General features: G+C 39.0%; 3 protein-coding genes across 3 annotated transcripts; all 3 read right to left on the bottom strand.

Moving 5' to 3' along the window:
* On the bottom strand, positions 261-1,257 carry LOC109835460. Its single transcript, XM_020403440.1, has 4 exons — positions 922-1,257; positions 583-808; positions 347-491; positions 261-264 (listed from the first exon to the last, which is right to left on the bottom strand). The coding sequence occupies exons 1-4, from the start codon at positions 1,255-1,257 to the stop codon at positions 261-263; spliced, it is 711 nt and encodes a 236-aa protein (XP_020259029.1).
* On the bottom strand, positions 2,036-9,351 carry LOC109835459 (uncharacterized protein At2g29880-like). Its single transcript, XM_020403439.1, has 3 exons — positions 8,891-9,351; positions 2,795-3,185; positions 2,036-2,722 (listed from the first exon to the last, which is right to left on the bottom strand). Exons 1-3 carry the CDS (start codon positions 9,349-9,351, stop codon positions 2,036-2,038), a joined length of 1,539 nt encoding a protein of 512 aa, XP_020259028.1.
* On the bottom strand, positions 11,089-11,772 carry LOC109835458. Its single transcript, XM_020403438.1, has one exon. The coding sequence runs from the start codon at positions 11,770-11,772 to the stop codon at positions 11,089-11,091; it is 684 nt and encodes a 227-aa protein (XP_020259027.1).

Raw genomic sequence — 12,660 nt, 5'->3', positions numbered from 1 at the left:
CAACAAACATCTTTATTTGTGTGGCATACGGAAAATCTGGAGGTTGGCTCTTGAAAATAGTGAATCTTGACTTAAAAACTCCAAAGATGCGCTCGACACAATTTCTAAGAGACGTATGCCGATGATTGAAAACTTCTTTTGAATTTCGTGGTCGTTGTCGATTATTAGCTGGGCCGAACTCTGAAAGATGGTACCTTTGACCTCGGTATGGAGCAAGAAATTGTAGCCTATTTGGATAGCCGCAGTCAACTAGATAAAATTTATCTGCAAACAAGAATAAAAATATGAATGAGAAAAAATATTATAAAACTAAAAAATATTCTTTAATTGATTAAGAGACGCATGCCGATGATTGAAAACTTCTTTTGAATTTCGTGGTCGTTGTCGATTATTAGCTGGGCCGAACTCTGAAAGATGGTACCTTTGACCTCGGTATGGAGCAAGAAATTGTAGCCTATTTGGATAGCCGCAGTCAACTAGATAAAATTTATCTGCAAACAAGAATATAAATATGAATGAGAAAAAAATTGTAAAACTAAAAAATATTCTTTAATTGATGGAATACTATGTAAAGATTATTACTCTGTGGAAGTGGAAGTCCATAAGGTCTACTCATTGCATCCTTCAAGACTCTTGCATCATTAGCAGAACCCTCCCACCCAGCTAAGACATAAATGAATTTGAGATCAAATGTGCAAGCTGCCAAGACGTTCTGAGAGAGAAAACCATGTCTATTTCGATAGGGCGTCTGATCTATGTTATACACCATGCACGGTATATGAGTCCCATCTATTGCACCGATACAGTCCTGAATAATCAATGTGTCAGACCATCTCAAGTGATATGTGTGGGGGCACGCACGCATGTGTGTGCACGTGTGTGTGTCTGCGTGTGTGTAAATTCTAAAGCAATAATAATTACCTTGAAATAAGGCCAAAAGCGAGATTCTGATTTAACCTTATCAGGTGGATCAGTAGGGGGTGATGCCATCAAGCATGATGCTAAAGATACCAATGCATGTAATGCTTTATTGAAACATACACTAATGGTCCATTTTGAACGACCAAATCGATCAGTTGCAACAGAGTACCGTTGATTTTGACTAACCGTGAGAAGAAAAATAACAATCATCTCCTCAACACTAATGTGGTATGTGTCTTGTATATGGCCCCGCTCTCTCAAGATATTGCATAACTTCATGAAGCAATCTGGGTACATACGGTAAATTCTACGAAAATCTTGAGGATGATTATCCATCTTGGACTGTAAGTATGTGAGACCAAGATCTGTAATACCACATCGAGGACTTCGAATCCTGATACCTTTGTGATTAGATCTGCAGCCTCAGCAGCTAATTCGATTATGTGAATCAAAAGATTATCATCGAAGTCTTCGTGATGAAAATATAAAATGGGCAAATTTTGATCTTCCTCCATCCTATTAAATAATATAACCAATGAAATATAATCAATTTACATGAAACTTATGTGCATAGGAAATAAATAAAGCACTCTATTATTAGCACACAATGAGATTGATAACAAAGTAGCAATCAATTAAAAAATGTTGATATGTATGCTAATCGTTAATCACCAAACTACTGAAAAATAGAAGAAAACATAATATTGCACTACTCTTATCTACACATACAAGAATCATTTGTTGAAAAAAAAACATAATATTGCACTACTCTCATCTACACATACAAGAATCATTTGTTGGGATGATACATATAATAGAAACTTCATCCATTAAATGCACCAAACTAAGATAGCTGACAAGTCAAATAACATAAGAACATAATATAAACAAATAAATAAAAGCATAGCAATATCCTAAAAATAAATAGTTTTGACAAATTGAAATGAAATTGATCCTAAAAATACTTTCCAAATCTTAAAAAAAAACATGACATTATCCCAAGTTCCACCTACTCAATGAAAAATAGTTTGACAATATGAAATTCCACACAATCCTAACACCATAACAAATCTTAAAAAACATATAAATATCCTAAACTTCTAAATTACTGCCTCTAAACATCTCCAAGGAAATCAGAATCATAATCTTCACCATTTGGATCAGAATTGGCTTGAGTCACATCCTTACCATCATTCATTATCTCACCGGTCAACCTAAAATGTAGAAACTCATAGCGGTCTTTTGCATCCATGTCAATAAAGGCATCCTTCATGTCCTGTGAGATATTGTCACTGAGTATATTCCATTTTTGTGGCTTAGTCAATTCAGAAGTAGACATAACAGCATCAACCCATTCTTTATTCCGACCTTTTCTTATCTTCCTCAACTCATCAACTAACTCATGAAAAGCTTTACCTACAGTGACAACTCCCTCTCCTACCTCTTGCAACGATAACTGGGAAGATGCAGAGGATGTGCCTGCAGTACCAATTGACCTACGCCTTCGTTTACCATTATTCAGAGTGGATGGTCCAGAACCATATAATGGCACATTATCAGTGGGAACGGTGGTAGCATGTTGCATATCTACAGTAGCATTTCCTCCATCCGGAGATTCCATCTCAGCATCAGCACCAAGTATGCCCTCCCCAACCACTTCCTCTAAGCGTGCTTCATCCAAGCCATCAGGACCTAAACCTATAGCTCCTTTGCCAGAAGCGCCATGATCTCCGCATACCATCAATATATCTTCAAAATTCTCGAAAAGTTTATCCTTAAGATTTGGAGTATTTGGACGTGCCTAAAACATGACATATAAAAATAATTAATATTATGTTCAAATTAATATATATGAAACATGACATAACCCAACCTCTAAAATGCCATTCCACACTTCGTCGGGACATGTAAATTTCTGTGTGGTAGGGTCCCAACCAAAAGCAGAGTTATTTTTCATCAGGATCTCTACAGGTGCAATCTTTCTCTTCCATTGCTTTATCTTGTTCATTACATGATTATATCTAAAATCTTTTCCAAAATTTTCAACTAGAGGGGGTATCACATTCTTCAGAATCACATACTTTTTAAAACTGCCATTTGCTTGCTTATTTCCATTCTTAACTTCCTCTACTAACAGTCTAAGCAATTCGTTAGCCTCTGCTTCAGTCCATGTCATATAATCCATCCTTGCTCTTTTTTGTCCCTCACTTTCTAGACCTCGAAATATTTCTTCTTGATCCTGACTCTGTGATCTTATGTCCATCCTATAACAAATTCAAAAATAACTTTTCAAAATCTCAAATATGGAATTGGATTAAAATATTGGTGATGACAGACTAAACATGATGGTTAACAAAGTGAGCTTGAAGTTGCACAAACAACAACATAAACTTGATCATAACAGTTGTAAATTCATGGATCATGCTAATATATTTCATGGATCATGCTAATATATTTCAGCTAGTATTATTAGCACTTAGTTGATTGTTGTGCAAATATGGTGGAAGCTTAATATCATATATTTAAGCAGTATCATGTTCTAATTATAAAAGCTTGCATATCATGTAAGCTTGCATATCATACACAAGATATTATGAAATTTTTGTCTATTGCAACATAAACCCTAATTTCATATAAACCCTAATCATAAAAGCTTGTGTACCATGATCTAATTAGAAAAAGGAATCGATTTTTTGATCTAATTACAAGCAAATGAAAGGCCTGATCATCAACTTCATTTAAAATCCAAAGCACTGAAGTTATATACTTATGCCCTCGCTAGATCGTTGTTTAACCATATATTAGTTTCACTTAATCATGTACAATAGTACTTGCCACAATTTAAAATTTTATAATTTTACCTGATCTCGTTGATGGCGCCGGAGGAGTTGATGAAGTCGGAGAAGATGACACGTTTTTTTACAAGGATTAAATGGTGTAGTTGAGAATTTGTATATTAATTTCAAAAACTATTAATTTTATTCTTAAAATATTAACTGACTATCAATTAATTGGACATTGATCTGATAAAAAAATATTTTCACCGCCGCTTGGACTATTGATACGTAGAAGCACAGAGACAAAGAAAACCATTAAAATACCAAAGCATTGATTGCTACCTGATCTCGTGGAAGCATACATACCAAACCATTAAAATACCAAATTATTAAAAAAACTATTGATACGTAGAAGCACATATATTCCCCCCCCCCTACCATGAGTCCATTCATACGTATGAAGACACAAAATTAGATGAATAAGTTTGAAATTAAAATCCAAAGCATTGAAGTTAATTTACCTGATCTCGTGGATAGGAAAATCGCGGAAGCACCGTTCACTTTTTTCCCCAATTGTTTCTTTTCAATGTGTGGGATAATTTTTGAGAGGGGAACTTATGGCTATATATATAGGTAGTAAAATTAGTGGGATAATTATGATAAATTATCCCAATTCTAATTCAAGTAGAATTCTACTTGACTAACACACAAAATAAATAATACAATTCTAGTTCTACAAAAGTTCTACTTGACTAACACTATAAAAAATATCTCATTTCCCAATTCTATGTGACTAACACCTTAAAAATTTATCCCACAGATTATCCCAATTCCTGATTTAAGTTCTAACAGAACAGTATCATTCAAGAAAAGGAAAAAAATTTAAACATGTACGTGTTGGACAACGTGGTAAGTTGCCCTAGTACTTATGTGCAATAGAATGCCTCAATGTGATATCTAAGAAATGATGAACCACATTCCCATATATTTATTCAAAAAGGTCACCCGGAAATCAAGCAGACTGCATATAATTCTATTTATTTAAAACTCATGATGATGTTCTCTGCCCAATAAGAGCTTCTCCAATGCAGCGCCAAAATTTCATTTTGGCGCTGTTTGGACCCTTTTCCCCCCTCCAACGTAGCGCCAAAATGGGCGCTATTTTGGAGGGGTGCTACAGTGTTGCGCCAAGAATGGCGCAACACTGTAGCAATAGCGCTATTTTTTTCTTTTGTTTTTTATAGTTGTATTAATAATATATATTATTTTGTATTAACTATTATAATAAAATTAGAGTATAAAATAATTATTAAAATAACATTAAACAATAAAAAAAATAGATAATTTAATCCAAACACTTAAAATTTCATAATACTAGAATCAAATGAAGAAATAAGAAAAACTACACCATTTAGATAAAAAAAATACAACATAAAAATTAGGACACAAAAAAATTACACTAATTGCAATAAATTAGGAAATAAGAAAAACTACACCATTTATTTTATTTTTATTTTTTTGCTTGCAAGTGTGATGTTTTCTTTTGTGATGTTAAATGTAATCTTTAGTTGAATTTATGAAAGTAATATTTTAATTTGATTTAGCATTTAATTTTTATATTTTTATTTTATTCATAAAATATATTATTATAATTAATTATATGTAATGTAGTATATAATTATATAATTTGTTAAATTTTTAAATAGATAAAAATGTTAAAAGATAAGAATAATAAAAGGAATATTCTTTTTGGTGTAACATTTGGTGTAATGGGTTGGAGATGGAATAGTGATTTGGTGTAAAAACTACACCAACTTGGTGTAAAAACTACACCATTTTGGGTTTTATGGTTGGAGATGCTCTAATCAATAACCAAATCTCTTAACCACACATTTTTCCTAATAGTAACTCGAACGACTTGTTACCATTCTGGAAAAAAAAATTGGGTTATTTTTCACAAAATCTTTCCCTTTTAACATGAAGAATTATACCAGTAATGATCACAGATAATACAGATGTCGGTTCAATTTAACCTATTAAACTTATATGGTTAATTTAATTTAACTCCTCTTGCAATTTTCTCCTTCAGTCCAACTCTCTTTATAACTGAACATGTACATTTCCCTCCATTTTCCAATTTGATTTCTTAGAAGGACACGAACCTTCATCAAACTCTGAAATAGTAAGTACCTCCAATTACACTGAGATAATCAATATGCTGTGAGAGAAATAGCTGAAGTCATGCATAACTAGTCCTGGCAACAAATTGCACAATGTATAGCTACAACACTTATTGGCCCCACAATATTGAGCAATGTTCAGAAAGTTCAGAAGCTGGAAATCCAAAAGAAACCTAAAGGATTCAAGGGTTTCCATAATGCTATTGCATTATATGTGTTACCCAAGTCAACAAAAATAGCAAGTGATCATTGATCAAAACGTCGACCCATAAAAAAAATTAGAGGCTGCCTGTAACTCCGTGGACATTGAATGAATGAACAATTTGGATGCCTAATCATATATATTTGAAGATCAGTCACCCACAGAATTGACATCCGTAGATTCAGATATTTCTTATGTTATTATAAAAAAAAACATGGCAAACAACACATATTTATACATCAATGCAGCAACTCTTTCACTATCAACCATATATAATAAAGAGATAAATACAATCAGAATTATAAGGTGCTTTCACAAAATGACGCTACCGGTGGGTGGATGGGGCGGGGGAGCGGGGGAGGGGCAGTCAATTACGGAAGTTCGCATAGTAAACTCTAAAAGGGTAATACCGCACTACTAAGAACAGTTTATAGTCAATGTCCGGTGTAAATTTCACAAAATTTTGAAGTAGTTATTAGGAAGCTGTGGTGCTTATTATCAATATATATTAGTTTATACGGCACAACAACGTCTGGAGTAGTTTAGCCTGCTGTGGTGAACATCATCCGCACATGATTAGCGGGGTATATATGATGGGAAAAAAGGCAGGGCTCTGTAAATCAGAATTATGGAGGGATAACTTGAGTGATGAATCCCAATCCTCGATTTTGTGTCTGTTATTCTATATTACTTGTAGATAGTAAGTTACTATAGTTGAACAAGAAGTGTCAAATGCTTGTAGTGATAACTTACTATGGAAAGTAGATCTGAGCACAATCATGTATTTAATTTAAATCTTTTTGCATCAATTACTTAGCTGTAACTATAAGAAATTGGCCAAAATATGGTTAAATTATTATTGAATAACCGTATGCATAATCTTTAATTGTGGAAGTAGGATCATATTTCTTTTGTGGGAGAGGCTGGCTGGTAAAAAAGATCAACTTTTGTAAACTGAGTTTGTGAAAACATGAACAAAACTTAAGATCCTGTATATTGAAGTAGTAGGAAAGGCATTTGATGAATCTAACTTGACGTCAGATTTGGATCGTAGGGCTTTATTGCGAAATATAGTTTGCGAAAAGTTTCAATTGAAATATATGAAAACTCTAATTCATTGCTGAGATAACTTGGGCTTATATAGGCCCCTACAATACACAACTTACAAATAAGTCCCTATATATTACTAATATGTCAACACTCCTCCTCAAGATGGGCGAAAGATATCCACTAAGCCCATCTTGTCACATCCTCTAATCATATCTAATGAGCTAAGTCCTTTAGTCAGACAATCTGCTGCCTGGTCTTTAGTTGAAACATGACTTAGCTCCAGTAGTCCACTATCCAACTTCTCTTTGATGAAGAACCTATCAATCTCGATGTGTTTGGTTCTATCATGCTGCACTGGGTTGTTGGCGATACTGATAGCTGACTTGTTATCACACTACAACTTCATCTTAGCTCCTTGATCCAGCTTCAGCTCCACCAGCATACTCTTCAACCATAGCAACTCAGCAACTCCTAAGGCCATAGCTCTATACTCTGCCTCAGTTGTTGATCTCGTCACCACTGACTGCTTCTTGCTCTTCCACGAGACTAAGTTGCCTCCTATAAAGATGCAGTATCCTGAGGTGGACCTCCTGTCATCAGCACAGCTAGCCCAATCAGAGTTGCAATAACCCTCAATGCTCACATGTCCATTCTTTCTGAATATCAGCCCCTTTCCGGGGGCACTCTTCAAATATCTCAGAATCTGGTACACAGCGTCCATATGACCCTTCCTCGGATCATGCATGTAGCGGCTCACCACGCTCACTGCAAAAGAGATATCGGGACGTGTGTGTGACTCAGATAGATCAACATGCCCACCAGCCTTTGGTATCTGTCACGATCAACTGGTTCTCCAGCTTCAGCACCCAGCTTGAAATTCTGGTCGATGGGTGTAGTTGCAGGTTTACACCCTAACATCCCTGTCTCTTTGAGAAGATCCAGTGCATACTTTCTCTGGGATAGGACAATCCCCTCCGCTCCTCGAGCTATCTCTATTCCAAGAAAGTATCGAAGCAAGGCAAGATCTTTCACCTCGAATTTCTTACCCAGTCTCACTTTGAGTTGGGCAATCTCCTTCTCATCATCCACTGTAATAATCATATCATCCACATATACCGCAAGCATGGTGATGTGACCTTCATTTCGTCGAAAGAACACGGTATGATCGGCGTTAATCTGTCGGTATCCCATACCTATCATAGCCCGCCTAAATCTGTCGAACCAAGCACGTGGAGATTGCTTCAGGCCATATAGAGACTTCTTTAATCTGCAGACCTTTCCCACTGTCTGATCTGTGTCGAATCCTGGTAGAATTTTTATGTATACCTCTTCCATCAGATCTCCATGAAGAAATGCATTCTTCACATCTAATTGGTGTAGCTTTCATCCACCATTTACTGCCAGAGAGATCAAGGTCCGAACAGTGCTCATCTTCGCCACCGGTGCAAAAGTCTCATCATAGTCGATGCCATATGTCTGACTATATCCTTTTGCCACCAGACGAGCTTTGTAGCGCTCAACCTGTCCGTCTGGATTCTGCTTCACAGTGAAGACCCACTTGCATCCAACTGCTCTCTTCCCTTTTGGTAGTTTTACTAACTCCCAAGTACAGTTCTTCTCAAGGGCCCCTAGCTCTTCGTACATAGCAGCTTTCCATTATTTGTCCTTCTTTGCAACCTGCCAATTGTTAGGTATAGTAATAGAGTCCAGTGATGCAATGAATGCTCCATGTGCAGGGTGGATGTTAGAATATTACAAACTGGGCAAGATCCCAACCATATCTATCAGGAGGATTTCCCGCATTACTACGAGTAGTTCTCCGTACAGACATTGGTGTGGAAGGAGTAGGAAGAGGAATGGTATCACCTTGCGAGGAATCTGGTGGTGGTGTAGGTGTCTCAGAAGTCGGGGCAGGCATTGACAATGGACTTGGCACCAGTGACACTGTAGGTACTGTTCCCACAATTTGTTTTCGCTTCCTACTATAGGTAAGTAGCTCCCCCTGAGCCATAGACCTAACACCTCTTGTCTCATTCTCCTCTCTTGTCTCGTTCTCCTCTTCTTCCCAAGGAATCGTTACAGAAATTGATTTCTCCACATTCACCGATCTCTCACTATTCTCCTCCTCTCGCCTTATATTTTCAGTATTAGGTGAGTTACCAACGAATAAAGTTACCTTCCGGGTGTAATATGGCTCAAGTTCTCGAAAGTGTACATCCATGCTCACAAACAACATTTTCTCCACCGGGCTCCAGCAAACATATCCTTTCTGAGTAGCAGAATATCCCACAAAGATGTATTTCACCGCTCTAGGGGCAAGCTTTCCGACGGATGGCCTGTTGTCTTTCACAAAGCACACACAGCCAAACACCTTGAGTGGAAGAAGCCCACCATTATCTCCCTTCAATGACTTAAACGGAGACTTCCAATCCAGCATTCTCGAGGGCATTCTGTTGATTAGTGCTGTTGCGGTCAACACTGCTTGCCCCCATAATATTTCTGGGACATTCATGGAGATCATCATACTTCTAGCAACCTCTAAAAGATGTCTATTCTTTCTTTCCGCTACTCCATTTTGAGCTGGTGTGTATGGGCACGTAGTCTGGTGTTGTCTTCCCTGAGCTGATAAGTATTCCCCAAACGCTTTGTTAGTATACTCCGTCCTATTATCAGATCTCAATACCTTCACCACAGCACCGTATTGAGTCTGAGCATACCTATGAAAGTTTTGAAAGTAACCAAACACTTCACTCTTATTTTTCATCAAGTACAACCAAGTAACGCGGGAGAAACAATCAATAAAGGTAACAAAATACTTATATCCATTCATAAAACTTGTGGAACAAGGCCCAGAAATATCTGAATGTACCAAGTCAAATGCATGAGAACTTCTATGATCAGAAGTAACATAAGAGCTTCTAGTAAGCTTTCCAAACTCACATGCATCACACACAAGTTTATATTTATTTGCTTTCTCAAATAAAGATAGATACAATCTACTTAAAACACTAAAGGATGAGTGTCCCAAACGCTGGTGATGAAGCATTAACTCACTCTCAGCACTTATTTTAGATCCTACTCCTGATTTCTCCATGATTGACACTAACGCTGAATCCAGCCATTCACAATCCAGATACCACAGTCCACTACGCCATGTGCCAGTCCCAAGTCTCTGCCCTGTCCCCTTCTCCTGGAAAATCACCTTAGGAATATCAAAAGAAACAATGTATTTTAGTTGGAGGATGATAGCACTAATGGACAAAAGATTGACCGAAAAGGAAGGAGCATGCAAAACATTAGACAAAGTTACAGAACCAATACAATCGACTGTACCCTTACCAACCACCGGCTGAAATGTACCATCAACTGTTTGAATACTATCAGGCGATGCTAGGTGAGTATATGATGAGAACTCACTAGCATTACCTGTCACATGTCGAGACACACCGGAGTCGACTATCCATTCTGATGATCTGTCGGGAGACATAGAAGCAAGAGCAAGTATGTCATCAGTACCTTTGGTCGGATGAGCATAGGTAGCAGTGTTGCCTCTAGCGAAGAACGAAGTTGATGCCTCCTCAGTCCCACTCCTCAAGTCTCCATCCCTTGCTACTTTCTATTTCCTCCTGAGTATCGCCAGGAGAGCATGATCCTCCTCAGTAAAGACCACCTCAGCTTCTTCTTCTCCCTCGGCTACCATCAGATTCGCCCGGTTACCTGCTCCTCTTCCACCTCGTCGACCCCCACGGCCATGACCACGACCTCCGAACTATCCACGTCCACCCGAATCTCCTTCCTTGGGTGGCTTGGTGCAAGCATGCCTTAGATGACCCACTGCACCGTAGTTGTAGCACTGTCGGGTCTCTCCCCTAAATCCAGTGTTACTAGAGGCTGTCAGTGCTGACTTCACCACAGGAAGTCCACCTGTCCCCGCCTGCAGCCGAATGCGAGTCTCCTCCTAGATCATAGCAGAGACAGTCTCCTCAAGTGTGGGAATCTTCGGCTGAGCTAGCAGCAATGCGATTCGCTGAGCGAACTCTGATGTCAATCCTTTGAGAAACACCATAGTCCTCTCCTGTAGAAAGGCCTCCCGTTCTTTACATCCCGGGTCCTTGCAGCTGGCCCGAGGTGAGAAGTGATCATAATCTAGCCACAGCTGCTCCAGCTTTGTGGCATACTCCTGTACAGTCCTATCTCCTTGGACTGTAGCGTCGATCTCACCCTTAATCTGGAACACCCTCAGGTTATTCCCCACTCCATCATAGGTCCTCCTTAACTTTTCCCAGACGTCCTTCACCTTCTCAATGCCATCCACTGTGGCGGCGATCGACTGGACCAAAGAGTTAAGGAGCCAGATGTATACTAACATATGAGTGGCCTTCCACTCATCTCTTCTCTCCGAGTCCTCATCCGGCTCTGTCGCCTCTCCTGTCAAGTAACCCTCCAGGTTCCTCCCTGCAAGGGTGTATCTCACCCGCCGCGACCAGCTCAGGTAAGTACTCGGTCCATCAAGCTTCAGATCGATGGTCGGAAGCTCCAATTTCTTCGATGGTTTTTTCGTGCTCTCACCAGTCGACAACTTCATCAGCTTAATCAAAGTTGACACCTCCGCGGGGTTCAACTTCTTGATGATCTTCTCCATCGATCAGGCTTCACACACAACACCTGTTCAACTTATCTTCCGACCCTTGTTGTGTGCAGTAAAAATTTCAATAGCACCTCTGCTGCACAATAAGAGTAAGATCTCAAACAAATTCTCGTTTCTCAGAGGAAACAAGAATCAAAACCAGTGATATATCTCATCGTCGTTGTTCGCTGGAAAATTCGTGTCTTTCTTTGCTATTGATTCCATTGTCATCTTGAGTTACAACTTTTTGAGTTACAAAAGATCCGGTCTTTTTATAAGATCCGGTTACAACGAAAATCAAATAAAAATAAACAAAGATTACAACTTTTCTCCTTTTGTGTCGAACGAATCGCGAGCTCCTGTTTTGCGGTCGCTCGCTTGGTGGGTTCTTTGCCTGCGCCGGGGTTGTTTGCCGTGGACCACCGCGAGATCTAGATCCGGTCGGATCTACGCAGTACGACGGGTATTATTTCACCAAGGAAATAATAGCCGGGGAGGATTGTTTCACCAAGGAAACAATCGTCCAAGTCTCGGGATCTAAGACCAAGCTTAGATCCGGAGTATGCCTGCGTAGATCTGAGATCTGATCCTCTCGAACACCTGCCTTATTTGACGTTGATGATCGCCGAGCACCAGATCTGAAGGAGTGAGTCCCCGAAGTCCCAAAGTTTCAATCTTTTTTAAGTTCCGAGTCTCCAATCCAGCAGGGCTTCGCCTCTCTCCAAAATTTCCAACCTTTTGAAATGAAGAACCCCTTGGCCTATTTATAGGCTCTCGTTACTGTGCCCGTGCCCGTGTGCACGTGTGGCCAGCTCAAGGTGGCCGGCCACCTCAAGGTGGCTCGGCTCATGCCGAGCCACCCTGAGGTGGCTCGGCCACCCCAAGGGGTGGCTCGGCCTTGGC

The sequence above is a fragment of the Asparagus officinalis genome, chromosome 3, assembly GCF_001876935.1.
Source record: "Asparagus officinalis chromosome 3, Aspof.V1, whole genome shotgun sequence".
Lineage (NCBI taxonomy): Eukaryota > Viridiplantae > Streptophyta > Magnoliopsida > Asparagales > Asparagaceae > Asparagus > Asparagus officinalis.
This window is presented reverse-complemented; position numbering and strand designations above follow the sequence as displayed.